This window comes from Halichoerus grypus, chromosome 2, assembly GCF_964656455.1.
Source record: "Halichoerus grypus chromosome 2, mHalGry1.hap1.1, whole genome shotgun sequence".
Taxonomy (NCBI): Eukaryota; Metazoa; Chordata; class Mammalia; order Carnivora; family Phocidae; genus Halichoerus; species Halichoerus grypus.
In genome coordinates this window covers 66,608,614-66,636,105 of record NC_135713.1, presented here as the reverse complement: position 1 = coordinate 66,636,105, position 27,492 = coordinate 66,608,614, and the positions used below count along the sequence as shown (strand labels likewise).

Here is a 27,492-nt window from a genome sequence, read left to right as displayed (position 1 = left end):
ATATGATTTGATAAAACATCATATTGTAAATTTTTACAAGAATAATCTGGTTTTCCTATGAAATATTTGGACTCAGGTAAATAATCACAAATTTTATAAGCTTCTTTTTTCCTCTATTACTATAAATCTGGTTTTGGGGGAAGTAGTTTTTGGTTGGAAAGCTCTTATAAGACTGAAAATTTTAGAAATTGTTGTCAATTCTATAACCTGTAATTCTGATTGGCGCCATTTTCAAAAAATAGTGGGGGTGGGAGGTAAGGGTGGGCGCTGGGGGGGGGGTAGGAGGGGAGATATCAGGAAGGAAAATAAAAAAAATGTACATTACAGTTTTCATAGAACAAGATATTGAAACTTTAGTGGTATTTTTAATTAATATTGTTATTAAAGCATTATGGTTTGTCATTTTAGTTCAAAACTATTAAGAGTTTTAATTTCCTGAGATGAGATAGTATGAAAAGATAGAACAAAGAATTCTGCTCCTATGATCTTCTTCTGTAAAAAAATAAAGAGCCCTACTTCCATTTTTACCTATTATGAATGGCATCTCTAATTGGGTATTATTTTTAGGCTCTCCAGTTGGGGCTATCCCAGAATACAAAGAAAAAAATTGTATTTATGCTTTAAGGCTATTGCTGTGGCTGGTGACAGAGACCACCTCCCTCTAGAGATGTTAAAAATGCTGAAAAGTTGTTTTCCCAGTTTCTTTCGTTACTAAAACATGAACTCACAGTGTAGCCTTGGCCAATAGGACTTGAAGTAAGTCTGCTGCAGGAATTCTGGAAAATGCTTTCTTTTCTTATTCTTAACTTGATATTTTGTTTCTCCATATTATGTTTGGAATAGATGCAGTCAGCTGTTCAAACCAAACCAAACCAAACAAAAAAAACTAGACAGACCTTTCCCAGAAGCCTCTCAAAAGACAGCTTCTAAGATCTCATTGGCCAGAATTAGGTCTCCAGCCTTTGCCTAACCCAGTTGCAGGCAAGAAAAATGTTAGTGGTTAATGCTGGTTGTGAGCTGAGACCACAGCTGGGTGACAGGTTGTAATACCTACACATGGCCTCTCTACGTGGTTTCTCCACATGAGCCAGTTTGGGCTTTCTCTCTGCGTGGAGGCTGACTCCAAAAGTGGGCATTGCAAGAGAGCAAAGTGGGAATGCAAGGGGTTTTTATGATCTAGTCTTGAAAGTCACATGCTCACCATACTTTATTATCTGAAGCAGTCAAAAAGATTCACCCAGGTTCAAAGGGGAGGAGATAAAGATCCCAAGACTGGATGGTAGTAGTAGTAGTGTCAAGATCACATCTTATTAAGAGCATGAGGATGGGTGATATTGTTGCAATCATTTTTGGAAACACAATCAGCTACAGAATGAAACTTCTTCTAAAGTCTCAAAGTTGAGAACAAGTAACCATTCTCTCCCCATGTCTAAAGAAACCTTGCAAATTCATTTAGGACTTGCTTAAGAGATGGCCAGACTGATCCAGTGACTATAACCAGATCACAATCCGAGAAAGACAGTTGTAATTAGAAGATTCTTTAAAGAGAATTTGTAGATGTAGAGAGAGCTGTGGTTTCCCCACCAATCCTTACTAAGAAGGGGGGACCTGAGTTGCTCAATACCCGTAATTCTTAAGCTAAATGTTGTGCCCCCTCCAAAAAATTATAGAGATTAGAAGTATGTACAAGCAAGTGACTCTATTGAGTTGCAGAATTTTGTAGGCTCACCCCAAGCCCACCTAAATGAAATGCAAGATACTACTTGGAAGATCCTCATATGTGTCTTTGAAGATGAGTCAGAGTGCATAAAAAAATAAAAAGTTCTCATTGGGGAGAACTCTAGGGAGGGAAACTGGTCATAATAGACTGCAATGACTAGGATCTTGAGAGAGATCAAGAGTTGGTCAGGATGCATGAGACCGAGGACATCTGATACTCAAGCGAGTTCTACCAGAAGTACCTTCTAAATATGATGTTTACCTTGTATTTTCCTTTCCCTGATCCAAAAGGAGCAGACTCAAAGTGGCAGGGGTAAGGAGAGTAAAAGAAAAGGTTAGGAGGAGTAGGTCCAGTTCTTGTCCTTTCTGAAGATGGTTCTCTAATTTTTCCTTTAGTTCTTTTTTTTTTTTTTTAATGTTAAGTTAGCCAACATACAGTACATTAGTTTTTGATGTAGTGTTCAAGGATTCATTAGTTGCAATTGACACCCAGTGCTCCTTTTGTTCTATAAACATTCTCAGCCCCTCCCCCACCTCCTTGACTAGGCAGAATCATTTTGTTTTAAAGTTTGTTTCTCTGTGCTTCTGACCCAAACATTTCTAACCAAGGCAGATATAAAGAATATTAGGAGAGTGAGGAGGATACACAGGAGTAAAACAAGAGAGTTTTCTTAGGAAAATCAGTTTCTTAGTTTTGAAATTTGGATATACCTCTCCTGTATCATGAGGTTGCTGTCAAGATGTCAGCAAGGCTGCTGTCATCTGAAGGCTGCAGGCTTGACTAGGGCTGAAGGATCTGGATTCAAGGTGCTTTTACTCACATACCTAGCAAGGTAATTCTGGTGGGTGGCAGGAGGCTCTCAATTCCTTGCCATATGAAAGGCTCTATAGGACTCCTTGAGTATCCTCTCAACATGGCTGTTGACTTCCTGCAGAGCAAATGACCCAAAAGGGAGCAAGTCAAAATCTTCAAAGTCTTTTATGACCTAGCCTGGTTATACAAATCAACCCTATTTAATGTGAGAGGGAACTACACAAGGGTGTTGAATACCAGGAGGTAAAAATCACTGAGGGCCATCTTGGAGGCTGGTGATCACAATACATGAAGTCACCAACTACTCAGAAACAGTCATATTTAACCCTTTTTAAAAAGTTAGAAATGACAGGGGCGCCTGGGTAGCTCAGTTGGCTAAGCGTCTGCCTTGGGGCTCAGGTCAAGATCCCGGACTCCCTGCTCAGTGGGGGCAGGTGAAAGTGGGGGGTGGGGTGGGGGTGGGGGTGGTAGTCTGCTTCTCCCTCTGCCCTTCGCCCTGCTCATGCTCTCTCTCACTCTCTCAAATAAATAAATAAAATCTTTTTTAAAAAAAGTTAGAAATGACAACATGGCACAGCTGTATATTTAATTTACCTGAATATTGTGAAGCCCTAGTATGTTGAATTAAATTGAAAATGATCATTTGTCAATGATCTACTATATCCACATTTTCTTTTATTCTAACTTGTGACTAGTATCCTTGGGGGCAAAAAGAGTAAGAGCTAGTTTTTTCTCCCATCACACATTCACACACTTGGCTGGCGGCTGAATAACAAGCAACTCAGGGAGGCAACTGGTGGAAAGAATTAAATTTGGCCAACTGTTAAACTGGAAAACTCACAATCAGCCCATAACATCCGCCCTTTAAAAAATCACAGCACAATAGCTAGCATGCGCATCTACTGCTACTATACTGGATTTCCCATGATGGTTCTAATTTTTTAAAACTTTTGCCTCACTGTCCAGTTGTAGGTTAAAGAACATAAACCTGATTGTCAGGCCTAAATTCAAATTGCTATACTACCATTAATTAAGTGACCCTTCACAAGTTAGGTAATCTCATCAAGTATCCAGGGTTTTAATTTAATTATTAAATTTATTATTTATATATATAAATATATATAAATATAATAAATTTATATTATATTTATATAAATTATAATAACTTAATAAATTATTAAATTTAATATCATCAAATATCCAGGGTTCAAATTTTCCCCATAGTCTCATGGTTTTATACATTTTTATAATTACACGTTTAACTTGACTCCATCTGTGTTAAGATCTGGTTACATCTGGTCTCCCTTCACCGTTCTGGGCGTAGCGCTTCCCCTGTCGCTCCCCTCCTACAAGGTCCCGCTGAAAAGTATCCAGTTTCTTCCAGCTGCACCAGAACTGGAGAGTATAGCTGGAGCACTGGAGACTGTGGCCCGCGGAACCGAAGTCGCGCCTCCCCTGCGAGCTCCGGAGGGAATTCTTTTTCAATTGCACTAGAGCAATCTTCCCTAAAGCCATTGGCAGCGGGCACCGGAAGCGCTTATAAGTGTGTAGAGCCGGCAGAGTACTGTGCCACGAGAGGCCGTGAAGGGCAAGGTCCGTCGTTTCCGTCGGGACTGGAGCGCAGAGGAACCCGGACCGCAGTAGCGATGGAGCGGGGCGCGGGGGATCGCACAGGCAGTGCGCTCTTCGCTGGGTTCCGGGCCTTGGGGCTTTTTAGCACCGACATTCCACACGTGGTGCGGTTCAGTGCGCTGAAGCGCCGATTCTACGTGACGACCTGCGTGGGCAAGAGCTTCCACACCTATGACGTGAGTGACTTTTCCTTCGCCCGCTTCCCAGGAATCACTCTCCCGAGCCCCCGCACTTTCCAGGGGGCAATCCAGCTCTCCTCCCCCGCCGATCCAGGGCTTCCCTTTCTGCGGGTCTCTTCCTTAACCCCAACCTATTCTATTTCACCGCCGCTTCACATCCACGTGCTGCTTAATTTAGCCCTTGCAGTACGCTTGGGGCGACTTTCGGAGGCAGTCTCGCTAGGGGAAAGGACCAGAGTACGTTTAAGTTCCGTGGCAACATATTCACTAAATATCTATTGACTTTCCCTTGAAGATGTAAATGTGATTAAGACAAGTCCTAGCCCCCTGAATTCTTAACGAGAAAGACTTGTAAGACATTTTATTGTGCAGTTTCTGACCCACGCTGGATTAGAAATTTAGACTAAAATACATTGGGAAGAACTGGAGGGGGTGAGATTAATTATGATTTGGGGGACTGTCCACATTTGGTAGTAAACTAATTTCCTTAAAACTTCCCCAGAGCATCTATTTCTACCAACATTGAGGGTCTGGCACCGTGCCTCTTAGTCTAAGCCTTGCAGCAATTTCTTTCCCTACGAGATATGTATGGTTTTTCCGGAGCACCCTTATGTAAACTAGAAAACAATTCCAGAAGTTAAGTTATTTGCCCCAGGTCTTCCTGCCTGTTAGTTGATGGTTTTTCTCCTTTAATTTCTCATCAATCATTGTTAATAGTCTTTCATTGCTGTTTACTTTTTTCCTTTATCTCCAAATGAATGTATGCTCTGTGAAAGCAGGGACCTTTTCTTGATGAGGAGGATTATAATAGTCACTGTTAATTAAGTACTTTTTCTGGAAACCGAGCTGTAAAGTTGTATTCTTTGAGGGATTGTGGAAATCAAACGGGTTATTAACAAGAAGAGGTAGTTGTTGGTAGCTGGTTGAGTTAGTGGGAGAGGAAAGTGAGGGCCATTCTCAAGGTGGAGATGGTGGTGGTGATGGCAGCTAACATTTATTGAGCATTAACTGTGACTGGTTCTGTTCTGTTTTACACACAAATTTTACATATTGAATACTCATAATGATCCCATTAAGCAGGACCTATTTTATTTTATTTTTTTAAAAGATTTTATTTATTTATTTGAGAGAGAGAATGAGATAGAGAGAGAGCATGAGAGGGGGGAGGGTCAGAGGGAGAAGCAGACTCCCTGCTGAGCAGGGAGCCCGATGCGGGTCTCGATCTGGGGACTCCAGGATCATGACCTGAGCCGAAGGCAGTCGCTTAACCAACTGAGCCACTCAGGCGCCCAAGCAGGATCTATTTTAATAATTATTTTATAGATGAGGAACTTGAGGCAAGGGGGGATGGGGGTGGGGTAACTTTGTCAAGGTCATAGGCTGGATCAGTAACCATGGATTGGGGTCAACTAACTACAGCCTGCAAGCCAAACCTGCTCACCATTTGTTTTTGTATACTCGTAACATTTTTATTTATTTATTTTACAGCTAGTGTGTGTGTTTATTCTAATATAACAACCTCCCAAGTAAATTTTGCACAGTGGTAGGATGCAATATAATTAAATTTTGGCATGTGATGGAGACCTGTGTCTACTTCCATTTAAGAAATAGGATATTTAGGGCGCCTGGGTGGCTCAATCGTTAAGCGTCTGCCTTTGGCTCAGGTCATGATCCCAGGGTTCTGGGATCGAGCCCCGCATGGCTCAGCGGGAAGCCTGCTTCTGCCTCTGCCACTCCCCCTGCTTGTGTTCCCTCTCTCGCTGTGTCTCTCTCTGTCAAATAAATAAAATCTTAAAAAAAAAAAAAAAGAAATAGGATATTTAATTTGATCTCCAAGGGCCCTTCAATCTTAGGATTCTAGCATCTCTGGGATTTGAATTTCCACTTATACCTCTTTGAGCTCTGTGCTTTAGAGGTGGGTGGTTTTGACATTTTTAAATGGTTGAGGAAAAAAATCAAAAGAATGATAATAGGTCATGGCATATGAAAATTACATGAAAATCAAATTTCTGTATCCATAAATCGTATTTATTGGAATAGAGCCATACACATTTGTTTATGTATTATATGTGGTTGTTTTCATGTTTTATTAGCAGTTCAGCAAAGACCACACAGCCTACAAAGCCCTAAAATATTTACTATATGACTCATTATAGAAAACGTTTGTCTACCCCTTCCATCACTACTCCTGATGAAATAGTTGAAAATATAAGCTTTCCTAATAATGAAAAATTGGGATCAGTAAGTGTCTTTTTAAGGAAAGATGGCATAGCAAACTTACATATGAGATTACATTTTAATTTTCAAGTGTTAAATTTTCATTAACAAAAGCAATTACAATCTAACCATTTTTTTTTTCTTTTTTAAAACAGGTTCAGAAACTTAGTCTGGTTGCAGTAAGTAAGTGTAAACTTTATTCTGAATCTATGCATGTTTAGTGTCTTTTAAAAATCTTAAAAATTCTAACATTAATTTAAGACTTACAGAGTATATAAGAAATCCAGTGTGTAGTTCTGATAAACTTACATAGTTAAAAAAAGAGTCCAGGTTAGGATCATATGTTACATTTAGTTGTCCTGTCTCTTGAGTCTTTTTAAATTTGTGTTTGACAGCATTGACACTTTTGAAGAGTATAGGCTAGTTCTTTTATAGAATGTCCTTCAATTGGACTTTTTCTAATGTTTCCTCATGATTAGATTCAGGTTATGCCCTGTGGCAAGAATAACAAAAGAAATAATGCAGAATTCTCAGTGAATCATATTAGCAGGCACATGCCATTGGTTAGTTCTGTTCCTGGCAGTGATAACTTTGATCATTTTATTAAGGCGACATTTGTCAGGAGGCTCCGTTTTAAAGTTTTACCTGTTATAATTAATAAGTGTCTTGTGGTAAGATCCATTGAGACTATGTCAATATTCTATTACTCTTCAAAGTTTTACCTGTTGTTTTTATCATTTAGTGATGATTCTTGCCTGAACCAGTTATTAGAATGATTACCAAATAGTGATTTTCTGATTCCATCATTCCTTCTACTATAAGGAAGAGTTTTCCCTTTCCTCCATTTTGATATTTTTTTCCAATGGAAGGAATATTTATTTTGGGGGGAACTGTTTAACAGAATAAAGGGCTTGCCAGGGCTGAGAGATTCTAATTTTACCATCAGATATGATCATTGTAACAGAAACAGAGGACTTCATTAGTCTGATAAAAAAATTTTTTAAAGATTATAGAAGGCAAGAGAAGGGCACTATAATGTAAGTTGAATACAAAGTGAATGATAAACCTATAAAAACAGTATTTGGGAAATGAAATCTTAAAATGGAATATGTAGCGTGAAAAATACTTAAAACAATCCTCTATCTTCTAAATCTCCTGCCCCCAAGATGGAATAAAAAGAAAATGCCAGTGTGACCATGATAGAGAGGAGTGAAGAAATCATATCACATGAGAAATGGCTAGAGATGATAGGCACATTTACCTCGGAGACTGAACAGATACCATATTTTTCATTGTAGGGGTCAGAATGTAGAGTATCATGTTGAGTTTTTCTGAGGTTTTTCCAAAGGATAGAGTTAAAAAGGGTTCTAGGTTTTGATTAACTTTAAAAATTGTGCTAGAGTTGTTAGTGAACTTGATATTCCTGAAGGCATTTGCATGAAGGGTGGATGACTATCTGCCAGTTTTTTATATTAAGTGAGGATTTTTTCCAGATAACCTCAAAAAGCTTTTCATTTCTTTAGGATTATGTTTTTATGGCTGTAAATACTAGACATCAATTCTCTTAGGGAAGGTCAAAGTGATTTCATAGTTTCAGTCTGATAGTATTAGATGTATAAAATAACATTGAAGTTAAATTTATACTGATTTTCAGCTTTTATTTATGTATATACACACATATCTACATATTTTTAAATTATAGCCATGAAAATGTTACATGTATGTTGAGGTTTCTATCTGTGCCAAGATCTTAAAATTTTATATTTCCTTTTACCTAGGTAACTCTCTTCCACAGGATATCTGCTGTATGGCAGCTGATGGGAGGCTAGTCTTTGCTGCTTATGGGAATATTTTCTCTGCATTTGCCCGTAATAAAGAGGTTTGTATCACTGAACTATTTTAATTTGTCTTTCGTAGTCAGTAGTTGATTGTCACAAAAGTGGAGGGAACTTTATTGTTGCCATTCTTCATCTGGGACGCTCTGGACATGTACTTTTTTTATTGTAAACATTTATGTGGTTTTCTGGAGGAGGAAAAATTGATTTCATCAAATTCTCAAAATTAGTTAAAACTGGTACTTTAGTTCAGTTTTCTTTGTCATGGATGAACATCAGAATTATTTGGGCAGCTGGTCAAAATTTTCTTGTTCAGTTGGGCCCCATCTCCTAAGCTCTCTACTTTGTATATTGGGTTGGGGCAGGATTTAGAAAATGCCTTTGAAAATGCTTTCCTGGGAGATTCATATTTATACCACTGCTTTATGTGGATCCCTTTTTCACTATGAACAACTCAGCCCGTGACTCCTTTTTTTAAGAACCAAGTGCATGTTTTCTATATAGAAAAAACTAGATTCTTTCTTTTCTACACTGCTAAGGAAGGGTCTTTTCTTTTCTTAATCTATCATTTGGTTTCTAAATTTGTTGTGGAACAACTAATTTGGGAGATGACCTGGCTCTAGTGGTCCAGAATGAAAAAGAAAGTGGCAGTGGGGCTGCCTAGATAGCCAAGTAATTGAATCACTGTACTTGTGAAGGCCTGCCTTCGACTGACGTTTGTTCCCAGAGTCCTCTGTCATTACTCTCTGTGGCAGAGGAAGGCAGTTTACCTGTGGAGTTCTTTAATGGGACTTGTTTGGATTTTTAGAGTCAGGAAAAATGTCCTTTTTTTTTTTTTTGCAAAATACTTGAGTTTATAGTTTTCCCTGGAAGATACATATATAGAGAAAGTAAGGGTGGCAAGGCATCAGAGACTTAACTGTAGGAATCTAGGGTCAAAAGGCCAAAGAAAAAAAATAGTGTTTCTGGAGCCTGGTGAGAACTGAAACCATGGGGAAGGGGCTATAGTTCTTGAAGGATGTAGCTACTGTAAGGATAAGGGTGTCTGTCAAAACAGAAAACTATGAGGAAGAAGTGCTCTATGTCCCCCATCTCATCTGGAAGCTAGCTGGTGATGGAGTCTGTAGAGGTCAGCCTTCTAGAACATAACCACTTTTTTTGGATGCATGGAGTTGTGCTGGTTGGATTGGGTGAAGGACCCAGCTGTGTGTATGTGTCCTCCCTGAGCTCAGTTGTGGGGCTGAGTCCCAGAGGTCTCATTTCTGTGTTTCTAGTCCATGTTTCCTTATTGGACTGGCTGAGGGAGCAGGTGAAAATGCCTGGTTCCTTGATAGTTGTTAATCTAACCTTGTATAATCAAAAGCTGGACCTCATTTCTCAATATGAGCATCTTTATGATTAGCATGTTTTTGGTTAATATGAATATTACATGGTGAATGAGTAATGATACGAAATTCTTTTGAACTTTGACATTGTAGGTAGTACACACCTTTAAGGGTCATAAGGCAGAAATCCATCTTTTGCAACCCTTTGGGGATCACATTATTTCTGTTGATACTGACAGCATTCTTATTATTTGGCACATATATTTGGAAGGTAAGAACCAATTTATTGCATTATCTTGGGGGGTAGTATATATGTAGCTAAAATTAAAAACCTATATAAACACAACTTCCATATCAGAGGTTTCACATGTAGTCAGAAAAAATTTTAGACCCTTTAACATGCATGAGGCAAAAGGTTTTAAGTAAGATACGGATAAGCAATTTTAATCAGCTAGCTGATCTATTTATAACCTATTTAATGTGTTTCTATTAGCTAATAATATTTTCCATTGCAGTTCTCTAAGTTTAATGACATGTTAATTATTTTCTTTGTGGAGTGAATTTTGGTATATGTTCTTGGTTTGTATTTTCAACTTTCAGTAAAGGAGATTATAGTAGTAAACTAAGATCCTATAATGTGAAGGAAAGTATCCATCCTGTTTCTAAGAATATGAGTCAGTGTCCTTTAACTGTGGTACTTTTATACAGTAGCACTGAGCTATGTCTCCATGACTATGTTATCCTCAAAGGTTGGGAATTTATCCCCAGAATATCCCCAGCTTTCCTCAATAAAAGACTGTGGATCTCCCATGAATTCAAGCATTTATGTTTTTTAAATCTGTTTACATTTTTTAGCTTATATTACCTCTTGATTAACTCATTGTTCTATGAGGTATGTTTATTTTTAGTAAAAATTGCCCTCCTGGGAGTTAATCCATGTTCTTGTTCAAGTTAGACCTTCTTTGTTCTGTCTTTGCCCAAGTAAAGGGAACAGAATTCCTCAAGTAGTCCTCGTGCAGATGGGTGTTAAAAGGCTTTAATAAAGTTAGAGAATCTGATTCTTAAATTCAGCAGGCTTTCTCTTGTTGCTGGTGCCAGCTTTTTATTATTGTTATAGTAGCACATTGAACCAGTGTCTTCAGGGAGCTGTTTATGTTGCTTATAATTAAGATTTCTAGGTACAAATAGAGGCAAGGATATTTTAAAGTAGGATTTAAGATTTTTATGATCTTCACCTTTTTCTAGCTTTTTAAAGTGGGTACACATATCTCTGGGAATGTGTAGCAGTGTATCACATAGTATGTGAGACTAAAAATTAAGTGAGATTTACCTTCTTTGATACTCAAATTTTGGGGAAAATTTAGTGAAAAATTGTTTTCATCGTGCATGAACCGTGAAGTAGAAAAGAAAATTTACACACAAGAATTTTAAATATAGGAAAGATTTCAAAAAAATGGCTGGGTTTGCTATTCTCTACTCCACAAGGCTGTAAGTTCTTTTTCTCTCCTCTAGTAGAGGTTCTGTGGAAATGTGTGAGAAGCACCATTCTTAGTTTCACCAAGGTTTGCCTCTTAACTTTTTACATCTTTGAGTGGTCTATCAATCTCTGTAGGTATTTGAGAGCTCAGTACAAGCACTTCACTTGGAATATTCACTCTGCCTCTTGGTCAAATTATAAAAATAGTAAGGCTGATCCCTAGAGACACTTTTTTTTTTAATCCCTATTTTTTATTCCTGTAAACCAGCTCAGCAATGAGTGAAATTTTTAATAGTATTGATATTAGAACTTTTAGAAAATTTTGGCAGTCTAAATTTTATTTACAAGTTGCCCCTCATCACTTTTGTTTAATTTTTCAAAGAATGTGTATAGGTTAGTATATAAGTCTTTGGTTTATATTAGGACATAAATTTTTGATATGGTAGACTTCCTTAAAGGGCTAAATATATGGGTATATGAAAAATAAATACATGTTATTTATAACTTTGACTTTTGTAGAGGAATACCTGCAATTGACTTTTGATAAATCAGTATTTAAAATTTCTGCAATTTTGCACCCAAGTACCTACTTGAATAAAATACTTCTCGGCAGTGAACAAGGAAGCCTACAGTTGTGGAATGTAAAATCCAAGTAAGCATTTTATTTAGAATATAAATTTAAATATCATTGACTCTCCACTCTGTGCTCAGCTCAGGCATAATGACTGAGAGGTATTTTCTCTGCCCCTAAGGTTATCTATTGAGGCTCTTTATGTGATGTTTACACTATTGTACATTAAGTATCCCTTGGATAATCATTGAGTAAATGATAAATGTGCCCACTTACTGAATTTACTATGTGATTTAATATTTTATTGAATATCGTTGTAACAATTTCAGAATCTCTGTTTCTTCAAGGACTTTTTATTTATCATTTGTGGCTTGATTCTGAAATTTAGAGCAGCATCACTATTGTCATGCAATAGTTCTATAACATTAGTATCATAGTTATATTCCCTTCTGTAATATTTTTCTAGAGATCTGCCTACATTCTATGATGGTTTTTTGTTATAGTCTGTAATATAAAATGGTTTTTAGTCATGTATTTTTTTTTTTTTAATTTCTTAAAGAGTTGGCGTAGTAATTACCAGCAGCATCGGGCATAGGATCTAGAATTGGTCTGTCTGGGCTCTGAATTATTAGCCATATAACCTTAGCTTAATTGTTTCACGTAATTAAGTTTCTTAGTTTTTGGTTCTGAAAAATGGTGATAATATCTACCTCATGGGATTGTTTTGAGTATTAAATAAGTTAATATATGTACTTAGAATAGTGTGGGGCAGAGTTATAACCTAAATGTCTTCTGTTACTATTTCACTTTTTAATATGTAGTTGATTTTGTTTTCCTAAAAAATAAAACCTTTCAACTATTTTTCTTCTTGTAGTAAACTACTATATACATTTCAGGGATGGAAAATGGGAGTAACAGCTCTTCAGCAGGTTAGTATTTTTCTATTAAGTCAAAGAAGAAATGAAGTTAGTGTGATCTTTCAGTTTCAGGGGTCACCCATATTTTTAGGCCTGAAGACAATAATATATAGAACTAATTTATTTTTATAAATATTACCCTAAAAAATAGTGTTTTGGAAATGTAACTGAAAACAAATAATAATGCCTTTGCCTATAAACATTTGTAGAAATCTTTTTGTCTGGAATTAGGCTCTAAACATCTAGTTAATATGGGATTATGTTTACCAATCATTTTGCAAGCATGTAGCCCAGTGCTTTGTACAGAGTGGGGATGATGGAAATGAGTTAGTTGTTAGTAAAGGAGATTGCAGGTCATACAGAGAAATTTGTCAGAATGTTGAGAGTTGTAGCTTGGAATAATTGGGACCCAAATCCTAATATTTCATTAACTAGACTCTTCCATAAATACCTGCTTTTGTTTTTATGAGTCTGCAGAACAGATATGAATGAATGAATGTATGTCTGCGGAGAATCTTATGCATATATTGGACACATATACTTCCAGTGTACCCTTGTCCTTCTAAATATTGCTTATACCTGCCCAATTTATATTCAGTCTTTCATTCTCTCTCACTACCATTAACTTTGCTATGCTTAGTATCTGATGATTAGGTCCCTTGAGGACAAGGAATCATACTTGTTTTAGTTTCCCCAGGGTCTGATGCATAATAGTCACTTGATGATAAATTAATAAAATGTTTAGCCTGATTCCATTCTGTAATGGTATAGGACATTGATCTGTTCTAAAATAGAGAAACTTGGGCGCCTGGGTGGCTCAGTCGTTAAGCGTCTGCCTTCGGCTCAGGTCATGATCCCAGGGTCCTGGGATCAAGCCCCACATCGGGCTCCCTGCTCCACGGGAAGCCTGCTTCTCCCTCTCCCACTCCCCCTGCCTTGTGTTCCCTCTCTCGCTGTGTCTCTCTCTGTCAAATAAATAAATAAAAATTTAAAAAAAAATAAAAATAAAAAAATAAAATAAAATAGAGAAACTTATTATGGAGCCTATATGTAAGACCATTGTATAAAATGAAGATTATATTCATAGATTATTAGAGCTGGAACAGACTAATTGTAAAACTTTTTCGCCTTTTAATATGTTTTATAGGCTTTTCCTGTTTTCCGTGTTTAAGTAATTCTTCACTTCCTTTGTAGTTGGCCTTTTATGTTGCCATGCATATGGCAAGCCTTCATATGTTATGTTTTCTTTTCTTTTTTTTTTAAAGATTTTATTTTATTTTATTTTGACAGAGAGAGACCCAGCGAGAGAGGGAGCACAAGCAGGGGGAGTGGGAGAGGGAGAAGCAGGCTTCCCGCGGAGCAGGGAGCCCGATGCGGGGCTCGATCCCAGGACCCTGGGATCATGACCTGAGCGGAAGGCAGACGCTTAACGACTGAGCCACCCAGGCACCCCCATATGTTATGTTTTCTGAGTGTTGTCTCTCTTTTCTGTTTCCTTCCAGTCAGTGATCTGTAGTGACTTCACATATCAGATTCCTTTCCTTTTATGGCTGTTTTCTTACCGTGTCAGCTATGTTTTAGGGGTGAGGAGGTTGATGGTGGCTACCACATTTGAAGCTGGGAAGTAACTTGAAAACATCATTCCTAAATACTTACACGTGAAATAGCAATTAAAGTATGCTAGAATGGAAATACTTACTGTTTTTTTTCCATCCTCAGGAAGATAGTCCATTTTTTTGATAACACATAACTAATGATGCATAACATCAGGATTATTAAAGCTATTTTGATTAAGAAAATAAAAAGCTGAATAATTTAATTTTCAGGCACCAGCTGTGGATGTTGTTGCTGTTGGTCTTATGTCAGGTCAGGTTATCATTCACAACATTAAATTTGATGAAACATTAATGAAATTTCGTCAAGACTGGGGACCTATTACTTCGATTTCTTTTCGCACAGGTAACTTTTAACTTACTTATTGAAAAGTGTTAAGAACATTTAAAATGCATTACTTTGAAACTCAGAAATTTTCCAAATGGATATTTTCTTACAATTTAATGTAGTTAATAAAATGAGTGAAATACTGCATTGCAAATAGCCAAAGGATTATGAATAGATTATTGGTGGATAGTCTTTTCTACCTTTATGTTTATGGGTTAAAAGGGTAGAGAGAAGAATTGTTAAGTTTGGTTGTTTTATGGTGCATGTTTTTCTTAAATGTATTTTATTTTTGATAACAGATGGTCATCCAATAATGGCAGCTGGAAGCCCATGTGGCCATATTGGACTCTGGGATCTAGAAGACAAAAAATTAATCAATCAAATGAGAAATGCACATTCTACAGCAATTGCCGGGCTGACGTTTCTCCATAGAGAGCCACTTCTTGTCACAAATGGTGCTGACAATGCTCTGAGGGTATTATGATTATTGTTGTTACCATTTTCCTGGCTTCTGTCTTTGGGTTTATTACAAGCCTGTTTTAATGTATGAGCCTGGAACCTAGAAGATGAAAGGAAAAATGGGATAAGGTAAACGTATAGATGAAGCAAAGAACACAGCAAGTTACATGATTGCAGTGAAGTGAGAAAGTTACAGTTTATCTCTCCCCCGGCCCCCTCTCTAGGGTCAGCAGCCTGGCAAGCACTACCCGGTGCCACCTGATATATGTAGAAGATGGTCTGACTGCTTGCAGATCACTTAACACATTGCAAAAGAACCTTCTCTTTTTATTTCTTGGCAGATATGGATATTTGATGGTCCCACGGGTGAAGGTCGGCTTTTGAGATTCAGAATGGGACATAGCGCTCCTCTTACCAAAATCAGATATTATGGACAAAATGGACAGCAAATTCTTAGTGCAAGTGAGTTTCTGCTTTGTACTTTTCGTTTATTCAAGCAAGTATTGAGAGCAGGGTGTTTAATATTTACTAGGTTTGGTATTTATGAATTTTCGAATTCAGATATCCCTTAGAGTGATTTGGAAATCTGGGGAAATGAAGGGATTCTTTTTGAATACTTCAGGAAGCATTGTAGATGATATTATTTTCATTTAGAGTGTTATTTTATTTACTAATTCTCAGAGACAGATGGTCAGATTCTGAAATTGTGGCCCTTGGCTAGTCTAATAATCTGCTGAAGATTATTAGTACCTCATTTTATCCTTTGCTCTTACTAAATGACATTCTATGCGCAGGTGAATATGGTAATGAAGTAGTTGCAATCCAGCTCTCCTTTTATTTATTTTTTATTTTTTAAATTTTTTTTAAAAGATTTTATTTATTTATTTGACATAGAGGGTGGGGGGAGAGAGCCAGCACAAGCAGGGGGAGCGGCAGGCAGAGGGAGAAGCAGGCTCCCCGCTGAGCAAGGAGCCCGATGTGGGGCTCAATCATGACCAGAACCGAAGGCAGCTGCTTAACCGACTGAGCCACCCAGGTGCCCCTCAGCTCTCCTTTGAAAGTGTCCCAAATTGTAACTTCAGGTTTTAAGAATTTAATTTTGTAAGATCTGTCATTCATATGTTCCACTGTTGTGATGAAGTTTGAGTATTTTCTATCTATATCAACAGGTCAAGATGGAACTCTTCAATCATTTTCCACAATACATGAAAAATTTAACAAGAGTTTGGGACATGGTAGGTCACTTGCAAGGTGAAAATAAAGCTGCTGGTCACAAAAGAAACATTTCAAGATAGTGTGAGACAACCAGAGGAAGTTTTGTTGATAAATTTCCTCTTGGATGAAATTAAAAAACCCTTGTATGGTAGAGTGTAGTAAGATTCTTAAGATCAGTGTTGCTATGGAAGTGAATAAGGTGTTGCTATAAGGTTATTGAAAGGAATTAGACATCTTGGGTGGTAAAAACATACTGCTGTCACCCAGGAGACACTGATGATTTCACTTGAGCCATGTATAGAGTGCAGGATTTTAAACATGGAAGGGACCTTAGAGAAAGCATCAAAGTTAGCAGTGTCCCATCTTTTTGGAAAAAGGGCTTGCTTTATTCTCTATCCTTGCCCAGCATTTCCAGCATTTGAAACATTTTGTATATTAAGCAAAAATGTTTTTCAGTTTTATTTATAATTACTCTTCTTTTTAGCTACTCTCCTGGCTAATCATGCATATATATATATACTTCCAGATGAGTTTTAGGATCTTTTTAATTTTTATTTATTTGAGAGAGAGAGCATGATGGAGAGGGAGAAGCAGGCTCCCCACTGAGCAGGGAGCCCGACGTGGGGCTTGATCCCAGGACTGTGGGATCATGACCCCAGCCAAAGGCTTAACCGACTGAGCCACCCAAGTTCCCCTTTTTGGATCATTTTTTAATCACCATCCAAGTATCACCATTCAAGTATCAATGATACTTGAAATTCATTGGAGAGATTTGGTGTCTTCAAGATTATCTTCACATCTAGGGATACTATATTCCTCATTCAAGTTGTGTTTTATGTTCCTTAGTGAAGTTTTTTTTAGCTTTCCTCCTGTTGGTCCTACATATTTGAGATTATTCAGTGGCATTTTATGTATTTTAATATAATTTGCTAATATTTTTTTGTTAGTATTATGGATGTGATCTTTGTTCATTATATATCCACTCTGCAATATTTAATATTTAATAATTAGTATATAAGAATACATAATATATTGTAATTACAAAATAATTATAATATTAGGTATTACTGCATCATAGGAACTCACGGGTTTTTTTTTGTTTCTGTATTTGGTTCAATAAATGATTATTTGAATAATGATTGTTTTTCTTGGTTGAAATGACTGTATGACCATCATATCATCTGTAAAAAATGATTATTTTTACCTTCATTTTTCAGTTATTTGTTTTTTTATGTAATTATATAGATTAAGTTTCATAAATGATCAAATAATTACCACTGTAATAAAATCTTTATTTGGCTCCTGACTTAAATAGGAATATCTTGAACTTTATAGTTACGTGACGAGGAGTAGCTTTTCTGTTATGTACATTTTTCATTAAGAAAGGTTCATAGCTGTATTCCCCTCTCCCTCATCCCCAGGATTAATAAATAAAAAAAGAGTCAAACGTAAAGGACTTCAGAATGCCATGTCAGTAAGACTTCCACCCATCACAAAGTTTGCAGCTGGTAAGTAACTTAATACATGTTTTGAGAAGTTCTGCTTTGTTTTTTATTTTTCCTATATCTATTTTTAAATTTTTTTTTCATTTTAAAAAATGTTTTTGCAAATATTTGGAAGTAACTCCAAGTGCATGCAAATCTCATTGAAGACTAAAAAAGAGTTACTTATAATTTGAAATTGTTACCTTTTAATTTCAGGGTTTGGTTTTTATAAGACCTATTAATAAACAGTATTTGGTATTTCATTTTGTAACCCTTCTTATTCTATTATATGTCTGGTATGATGAAAGTCACTAATGTTAAAAGGGTAAGAATGGATTTAATCAAAATCAAAATGCACTGAGGTCTTAGTATGCTACATCATTTGAGTGGTATTTGATTCAAAGAAGTGATTTTAAGAAAAATGTAGATAGGTGATGGGATTGTTGAGTGAAAGCTATCATAGAAATAAGGCACCATTTCCATTTCAAGGTTATTATATCAACCAGATGATGTTTTTTTCCCCTTTTTTTTAACTTTAATTTTGACTACCCTCCTGTCTATTTTTTATCTTAGAGCTGAGTGATCTTCCTAAAACATCTGAATCATGTCACTCACCTGCTTAAAAATCTTTCAGAGGCCCCTTATTACTTACAGGATGCAATCTCCTCTCCTTAACATGGCTTTCAAGATCCTTTGTGCTATATGGCCCCAGGTGCCTTGCCTGCTTCCCAACTTTCTTAGGAAAATACTTGCTGTGCTTCATTTTGTTCAAGTTACTCTTGGATCTGTTTATGCCCCTGTTCCCCACTCCCCCCATTAATTCCTATTTGTTTTACTGCTTCTTTCAGGGAGCCAGTTATTTCTGTCCTCAAATCTCTTAGTAAACTCTTCCTGACTGCTTTTATAAGACACTGTATTCTTTATTTAGTTTTTTCTAATTAGAATCTCTTGTTAGATTGGAAGCTCAGTGCTATCCAGAATTACCTGTAAACCGTCATGTCTCTAAGTGCTTAATGAAAACATGAATATTATATGCTTAATAAATAATAGGTGAATGAATGAATGAAGGAAGGAATGAAAAATAATTTGATACATGATTTTTATTACATTTTAGAGGAAGCTCGTGAAAGTGACTGGGATAGTATCATTGCTTGCCATCAAGGTAAATTATCTTGTTCGACCTGGAACTATCAGAGATCTACAATAGGTGCTTACTTTCTCAAGCCAAAAGAGCTGAAGAAGGATGACATAACTGCAACAGTAAGTGAGCTTGAGTTTGTTGATAAGAGCATTTTCTTCTGTAAAACTGTCCTCTGGTAATCTTGTTATACTCAGGTTTATTAATGATAATATTGGTTGAAAGAAAATAACTTAACATTTTGAAATTATTCCCTAATAGTGTTAAGTTTTGCAACTGTAGAGAATTAATTTAGGCATAAGTTAAGCTTTGCTTAATCAGATGTAGTATATATTATTTTAGTTTTCAAATTAATATAGGATTACTCAGAATAATACCCTTTGAAGATGAGTTCAGCATGTATCAATGAACTTTCTTACCTTAATTATGTTGAGTATTCAGTACTATACTCAATGAATGTGAATCTTAAGTTTTCTTTTTTTTTTTATTTCTTGATTTCTTTTGTTACAGGATAAGATTTAGCTAACTCTTTAATGAGTTATAGATGTTCTAGAAGTTATTTAAAGCCTTTATTTCTTTTCTTACGTTTGTCTCTTGAGAAGTGCCTTATAGAGAAATTCTGATTGAATTCTAAGCCTTTCTTAAATACAGCTTTTAAATGCCAGTATTTACTTAAAAGTTTACTTCTGTTAAGAAATTTTGTTTTTGTTTGCTTTTGTAAATATGTAAGTCTACTTCTCTTGGGTTCAGATTTAAGATGTAAAGTAGCAATGTCAAAATTGGCTTGCAGAATTGTTCCTCCTGTTTTAAACACAGTTTTATTGATATAATTCACACACTATAAAATTCTCTCATTTAAAATGTACAGTTCAGTGATTTTTAATATATTCATAGGATTGTGCAGTCAACACTAAAATCTAATCAGTCTAATTTTAAAACATTCTTACCACCTCAAAAAGAAACCCCATCCTCTCAGTTCCCCTCTCCCATTTCCTTAACCTAGGTGACTACAATGTGCAAAATTGGAAAAACATCACATGTTCATTGATTCTTGACTATGGTACCTTTGTATTAAATTTTGAAATCAAAGATTGAATCCTCCCAAGTTTGTTCTTTTTTCAAGATTGTTTTAAGTATTCTGGTCTCTTGCATTTCCATGCGAATTTTAGGATCTGCTTGTCAATTTCTGAAATAAAAGCAGCTAGGATTTTGATACAGGTTTTGTTGATTCTGTAGATCAATTTGAGGAGTGTTACCATCTTTATGTTACTTCTGATCAATGAACATGTGATGTTTTTCCATTTATTTAGAGCTTTAATTTCTGTGATGTTTTTCCATTTAGAGCTTTAATTCTATAGAATTTAAATTCTATAATAACTTTATAGTTGTCAGTGTACAAGTCTCATACTTCTTTGGTTAAGTTTTTCCTGGTATCTTACTCTTTTTAATGCTATTGTAAATGGAGTTCTTTCCTTAATTTTGTTTTGGATTGTTCGTTGCTAGCGTATTGAAATAGAATTGATTTTTGCAGACCTATCTTGTATCATGTAACTTTGCTGAACTTACTAGTTTTAATACTTACTTAGTGAATACCTCTGTTAACTCATTATTAAAAGTATAATTCCACATTTGATCCTATTTTTTACACAGTTTTTTGTAAGTATGTATGCTCTATTCTCCACAGTACAAAAATCCAGTTTTAAGCATTTGTACTATTTTCAAAATTGTAAGAGATTTTATCTTAAGCTTCTTAAGTTTACCTGCACAGTTTTAAGTAGCTATTATATTAGTGGTAATGATAATTACAACTAACATGTTTTGTGTGCTTACTCTCTCCCAGGCTCTGTGCCTCACATGTATTATTTTATATTATCCTTGCAACAATCCTATGATATTGTCTGTTAGCCTCTTTTTATAGACAATAAAATTGAGGCTTAATGTAATAATGAGAACATGCCTAAGGTCAGTAAAGCTAGTAAATGGAAGAGCTGGAATTGAACCTGCGACCACTCATTCTAGGACACAACTCACAGCTTATAGTGATCACTCATGTAACATCTAGTGTATGTATATACAGTGATACTTAACTGGTGTCGAATCGTTTGGCAAACAAAAGCTACTAGGAACAAAGCCAGTAACCAATAAGTAATAAACAAAAGTATTTATTGGAGATCTGTGCATTAAAGTACAGTTTGTTACTCCAAGGTAATTATCTCAGCTTACTCATTTTTGATAATAGCTATCTTTGGTAATAGATAATGAGTAAATTAGAAAAGGAGCCAGAAGCAGGCCCATTAACAATAATAAATCATATTAAAATAAATGCAAATTCTTGGGGCCTTTATTTTTTGAAGGGTACAGCCAAGTATCTCCATTAGTTCCTGAGAGCATAGCTACATAACATAGCATAAATATTTATAAGTTATTCAAAATAGGTAAGATTGTGTATGTGTTCTACTTAGGAAGATAAGATGCTTTTTAAGATTAGTCCATAATTTCCTACCTAAAATATTTTATTTTTTAAGGAATATGCTATAATTACTTAGAAAAATATATATGTGATGGAACATACTTCTGAGAATGCTATGTTAATATCTCTTGACTTGGTGTATCAGTTGTATGCTGCTTTGCACAGTTGAATAGCTTCTATTAAATATTTTCTTACAAGTGTTAGAAGTTATCTGTTTCTTTAGGCATAAATTCACCTGGCTTTTCTATTATCTCTTGAGGGAATGACATCTGATTGACACACAGTTGCAGTCAGGGATTTCTCTAGCCATCACCCAGTACATAGCCAGTCTCATCTTTTTAACATAGGAAAAAAGACATCTTAATAAAATACTGACACTTTAATATTAAAATATGAGTTTATTTTACAGAAACTCCTTCAGACTAAATGTTTTCTATGCAATATCTTATGTATTCCCTTCCTAGTACGTATAATCAAGATATTTTGGGCTTTTTCTTTGGACATGCATATGTTTTCAGTTTTATATCAGCTGTAGAAGCAATTATATAAGGTAAGGTAAAGAAATTAGGCAGTGGAATACTTTGACTTCAGCACTGTTATGAATAAATTAAAAAATTGAAGGCCAGATGAGATACAATTCTTCTGACTTTGTGCATTTCAACTGAGTTAACTTTGGTTATGTTTTATTTTCTTGGATAATATTTCTTTATACTTCTTAGAGAATGGAAATAGAATCAAGCAGATAGTTCTTATACGCCCAAGTATATTTACATTGTGTTTAAGAAAATTAACGAGGCAATTCATTTAGCATGCTTCTTATTTTTAATGAGATAATTAGTAGATAAAAGGTATTTGGAAACCATTAAAGTACAGTAAAAATCTTGTTATTTTCTGTATCATTGTGTTTAAATTTTTTTTTTCTAAGGCAGTAGATATAACTTCTTGTGGAAACTTTGCTGTAATTGGTCTCTCATCAGGAACTGTAGATGTATATAACATGCAGTCTGGTATACATCGAGGAAGTTTTGGCGAGGATCAAGGTATTGAATTTTTTTTCCTTTTTCTTACTTAAAAAATAATAATATAGAAAGATACAAGGCTAATAACTGTCTCTGGCATTTATTAAATTCTTGAGTGCCAGGCCTTTTGCTAAGGTTGTAGGTGGGTTATTGTCAACCCTATCTGGCAGTTACTGCCATTACAACTACTATAAACACCATGTTGAAATACTTAAAGAGAATGAAATTATTGATAGATTAGGCAAAAGTAGATATTATACAAATTAAAATTTTTGTTTTCTTCCCCTTGCACTAAACAAAATTTTAACCTTTGTGGCATCAACCTGATGGGTTTTTTTTAACTAGAGCAATATAGGAATCCAGCTTAATTTCAAGATTTTAGGGGAACTGAAGAGTGGGAACTTAGATATTTAAATAAAGGAATCACTCTGTGTAGCGTTCAAAGAGGCAGTGCCAATTCTTATTTCTTTTTTCTTTTAACATATGCTTCAAAGCTCATAAAGGATCTGTTAGAGGTGTTGCAGTGGATGGATTAAACCAGTTGACGATTACAACTGGTAGTGAAGGATTACTCAAGTTTTGGAACTTCAAAAACAAAATTTTAATCCATTCTATGAGCCTTGATTCACCTCCAAATATGATGCTGCTACATAGAGACAGGTAAAGTTTTTCCTTTAATGATTATGGATTTTCTTCTTGATGATTTTGGTAAAAGTCTTAATGTGAGTAGTACATAATTTACCAAGTGAGAAAATCAGATATTTAATGTAAAAGAACAGAAATTTGCTTAATTTCCCCACAGGTATACTTGATTATTAGCAAAATTAAAATGACTCAGATTTTAGTTAAAGGTTTGTTGGTTTATTAAAACTGGTGTATTTATCTTACTAGTGGCATTCTGGGACTTGCCTTGGATGACTTCACCATTAGTGTTCTGGACATTGAAACTAGGAAGATTGTCAGAGAGTTTTCTGGACACCAAGGCCAAATAAATGACCTGGTAAAAAGAACTTTTGATGTGTAAATAAAACTTGACTAATTTCTGTTTCTATTTTAGGTTAAAAAAACTGTTATCTTTTAGTAGCATTAAATTTATCATATGAGATACTCAAATAATTTGGAAACTAATTTTCAAAGAATAGATTTTTAAAGAAAATTTAGAAGTTAAAGAAATTTCATATTTCTCAGGAAGTTATTGCCATCAGGTTAAAGTATAAATCCCAGAGTTCATCTTTTTCTCTTAAACTCCAAATAAGGCTAAAGTATACTTTGGAGAATGAATGACCTATTGAAACATAAGTGTATCATTTTTAACTTAATATTAAACTAGGCTGAGAGAACTCATTTCTGATTTTCTGCATGTATATCTGGTATCTGGTTTATTCTAGTTTAGTGTTATTTTTAGTTTGTATTTCTTAATTCTAAATGAGTTTAATCAATAAAAATGTATTTTAGCTTACTATTATGTTCTTATAGTGGGATATGTGATATGATGTGTAATACAATATTGTGTTATTATAATGGGATATGTGATGTGATATGATATAGTGGGATATGATCATTTGGAAAGTGTATATTAAGGACTATATTAAGTATATATTGTTATTTTTCATCAATTACAGAACCTTGATTTACTTGAAAACAGGAAAAAATTAAAATCTGAGCTATTCACTGGCAATTCCAACAGCTACATTTATTTATCTGTTCTTATACCAAAAATCAGAATTTGCAGTGGTTACCCATTTCCTTAAAAATGGGAAAAGATCAGGAAATTGTGTTGTTCTGCAGATAGGAGATTAACAGAACTACCCATTGACAGAATTTGTTGTGATAGCATCTATAGAAATGAGGGCAGGAGTGGAGTAGTTTTGGTGAAATTTTTGATGCGTTCTTAAAAGCAATGTCAGCTTGCTCTTTGTATTTCTTTCCTTTTCAAACCTCACTTTGACCTTGTGTGTATGGAATATCTCCTACTTAGTAAAGTTAGAGCATTTATAACATGCCTTTACCTATCAGAGTCATTTTTCCCCATCCTTAGTTAAAGTTGTGCACTATTCTGTAAATTGAATTCACTCTATAAGATTTGAGTTTCCCCTGTATCACTGCAACCCAGTGAACAGACTGGAATCTACTTATCCCATTATCGTCTGTTAATATGGATGGTCATAATCCCTGTGGTGTGTTTAGACTCCTAGCTAAATAATCTACCATTATAAAAATTAAAATTTTTTTGTTTTGGGTCTTCTTTCACATATGATCTGATCTAAGCCTCTAATACTTACGTGCTACAGGAAAGTGAGAGCTATTTGTATCAAGACAACAAATATAGCTTCTTTAAGGTGGCATAGTAGTTTATTATTTAAATTTATTTTGAAATTCTGATTATTGTAGTTTTAAGTTATATTTTGGAAATAAAACATCATTATAAAAGTTTTTTTAACTGAAGCTACAAGTAAAAGTAGAAGTTATTCTTTAGTAACTTTAATATTTTAAGAGAATTTACATTCTTCTTTACATCATTTTGGATTCTTAGAAAGTCAGTTTAATATATAGACTCTTCAGTGAAACATAACTTGTTTCTTTCACAGAACTTTATAAATGAAATTAGACTAACAAAATATTTCTAATGGAATGTTCTCAGAATAGCAGTTTTATGCTAAAAATGTTTTATGGTCAAACAGTTTGTTAACTGTCTCTTAAGTGTAGAAGATTGTGGAGTAATCTTTTCCTATGGAAAATTGGATGATACTGTTAACTTTTCGAGCTTTTTATAATTCATATAAAAACTTAATTCTTATCTATATCCAAGCAGTGGTATGTAAAAAGTGATACCTTCTTTTTTATAACATAAGGTAGTCTAAATTTTACTCAGACTTATTTTTCATGAAGCTTGCATCTTATTTTCATTTCTTAAATTCTTTAAGCTGTTAAATATACAGACACAAGCTTATATAGGTAAATAAGCACACACACATTATATATGTATTCTTTTTTTTTTTTTTTTTTTTTTTTTTAATTTGAAGGCTTTTAGTCCTGATGGTCGTTGGTTAATAACTGCTTCAATGGATTGTTCTGTTAGAACTTGGGACCTTCCATCTGGGTGGTGAGTTTATTTTTAAATCCCTAACCTCTGTCAGATGATTTGTCAGTCATTGTTTTTACTTGTAACTTTTACCTACAGTTAGTTAATGGTTGTGTGCCTTGTGAATATGCATGTATTTGGGGATTTTTCTGACCTTACTATATTTTGTCCTTGGAGTGTTTTTGATCTCTTAAACAGCAGGGAGTCGTGCTATAAAAGATAGTAGTAAGGAAAACCAATCTCTCTTAGGTTTTCTGTTCCTGCAAAATTGAGATAAAGAAGTGAGTTGCGTAAACTTTAAGAAAGCTCATTTGACGTTTTTGATACTACAAAATAGAGTTCAGACTTTAGAACTGCAAACTTCTGTTGAGTGTCTTTTTGTTGTTCATATGAATTTAGTTAAAAGGCTGAAAACTCTTAACTTTCGTTTGTGTATATTATGTATTTTCTGTCTCTAACATAATTCTTGAAAGAAGATGTTTTAGATACCTTAAAGTAATGAAAATATGTTTCTTAAGATTTGGGTAAAACTCAGCAGTGTTCAGTAATCTGTTTCATAGTGGAACTTGTTATAAAAACAGCACTTAGAGAGAAAAATTATCTACTTCTGTTAAATAATTTGAACAGTGGAGACCTACAGAGAGAGAGCAAGGGAGCTAGCTGTGTTGTTAAAAATTATGTAGGAATAGACACAGTTTAAAATCATATCACTTAACGGAATTTCTTAGATGGGTATGAAAGTAGTAATGGGAACAGTGAAGTGTCCATTTTAACAGGTACATACTGTAAAGAAAGGTGGGGAAAATGAGAAGGAAGATGGCACTTTTTAAGCCTCTGAAATATTCCTAAATTAAGCTCTGTCCAATTGTACTTCCTCTTTTCTCAGGAATTGATAAGTTCATACCTGAAAGCAATTTGACCTTTAGAAAGGAAAAACCCTGATGTACTCATTTCCCTTTAAGTTTCATATAGGAATGAGGCACAGCTATCTATCCAGCATACATGCAAGATTTGGAATATGCGCAGCAACAGTGTCTAATGGGTCCAGCTCTAATAACTAGGGACCTTTGTCCACAGGTGTATCTCTTTTTCACTTAAAATATAGTAAAACAAAATCTAATTAGTTGGCTGTGTCTTCTGGCTTTAAAAATTTCACATAAAGTTTGTATTTCCTTAATTTAAAAAAAAAAACTTTTTTGAAGGCTACATGAAAATATTGGTAGTCTGTTGCTTCTTGAACTTTCACTATATTCTAAAAATGAATATTATAATTGAATTTCTTTACAGTAGGGAAGTTGTACAAGTAACAGTTGGCATAATGCCGTTTTCACTTACCTTTTTAGTTTCAGTTCACATTAGATAGGAGAGATGAGTTAATGTTCAGTAGTACTAAATTGGTAAAATATTTTTTAAAAGTGGTAAACTTATCTTTGGAACGGAAGAATTAGGATCTGAAAGTAGCATTCAAAGCCCACCAGTCTTTGACTCAACCTTAGCTTTTTTGCTAAATTTTTTACTTCAATAAAAAGTTGAACAGATTTAAATCTGACAGGTTTTCTACTCCAATATCTTATTTTTAGATGAGCACTGAGACAATATTAAGTGAATACAGAGGGATGCTGGGAGACACATAGGGATTGTTAAAAGAAAATTAATAATTTCCACACCAATTGATTGAACCAAAATATATTTTAATAAAGAAAATAATTGCTTATTTGGTTCAGCCATGAGGCAGAGCGAATGAGAAAGCTTGGGAAGCAGTATCACACAACTGCTGCTGCCTAATTGCAACTAAGCTTACATTTACCATGAGTGCTAGGCACTTTATATGCTTTTATTTTCATCTTTCTTCATATCCTAATAGCTGTAGTTACTACTACTATTACTAGTCCTATTTTACAAATGAGGAAATGGAGGCTCAGAGAGAAGCGATTTACCCAAGGTGGCTTAGTTTGTAAGTGAAATTTTGCTGTAATAAGCATAGGAGAAAGAAACAGA

At 35.0% G+C, this 27,492-nt stretch overlaps 1 protein-coding gene across 1 annotated transcript in view; it reads left to right on the top strand.

Moving 5' to 3' along the window:
* The first annotated feature begins 4,017 nt into the window (after positions 1–4,017).
* The window catches only part of WDR36 (WD repeat domain 36), a 38,741-nt gene continuing 15,266 nt past the window's right edge, over positions 4,018–27,492 (top strand). The window contains exons 1-16 of the mRNA XM_036065765.2: positions 4,018–4,341; positions 6,717–6,744; positions 8,340–8,440; positions 9,875–9,992; positions 11,718–11,850; positions 12,644–12,698; positions 14,513–14,645; positions 14,927–15,102; positions 15,428–15,548; positions 16,256–16,321; positions 17,723–17,809; positions 18,900–19,045; positions 22,319–22,433; positions 22,907–23,072; positions 23,304–23,412; positions 25,436–25,515. Coding sequence (XP_035921658.2) covers positions 4,180–4,341; positions 6,717–6,744; positions 8,340–8,440; positions 9,875–9,992; positions 11,718–11,850; positions 12,644–12,698; positions 14,513–14,645; positions 14,927–15,102; positions 15,428–15,548; positions 16,256–16,321; positions 17,723–17,809; positions 18,900–19,045; positions 22,319–22,433; positions 22,907–23,072; positions 23,304–23,412; positions 25,436–25,515 — 1,796 coding nt within the window. The 5' untranslated portion in view covers positions 4,018–4,179. The remainder of the gene's footprint in view (positions 4,342–6,716; positions 6,745–8,339; positions 8,441–9,874; positions 9,993–11,717; positions 11,851–12,643; positions 12,699–14,512; positions 14,646–14,926; positions 15,103–15,427; positions 15,549–16,255; positions 16,322–17,722; positions 17,810–18,899; positions 19,046–22,318; positions 22,434–22,906; positions 23,073–23,303; positions 23,413–25,435; positions 25,516–27,492) is intronic.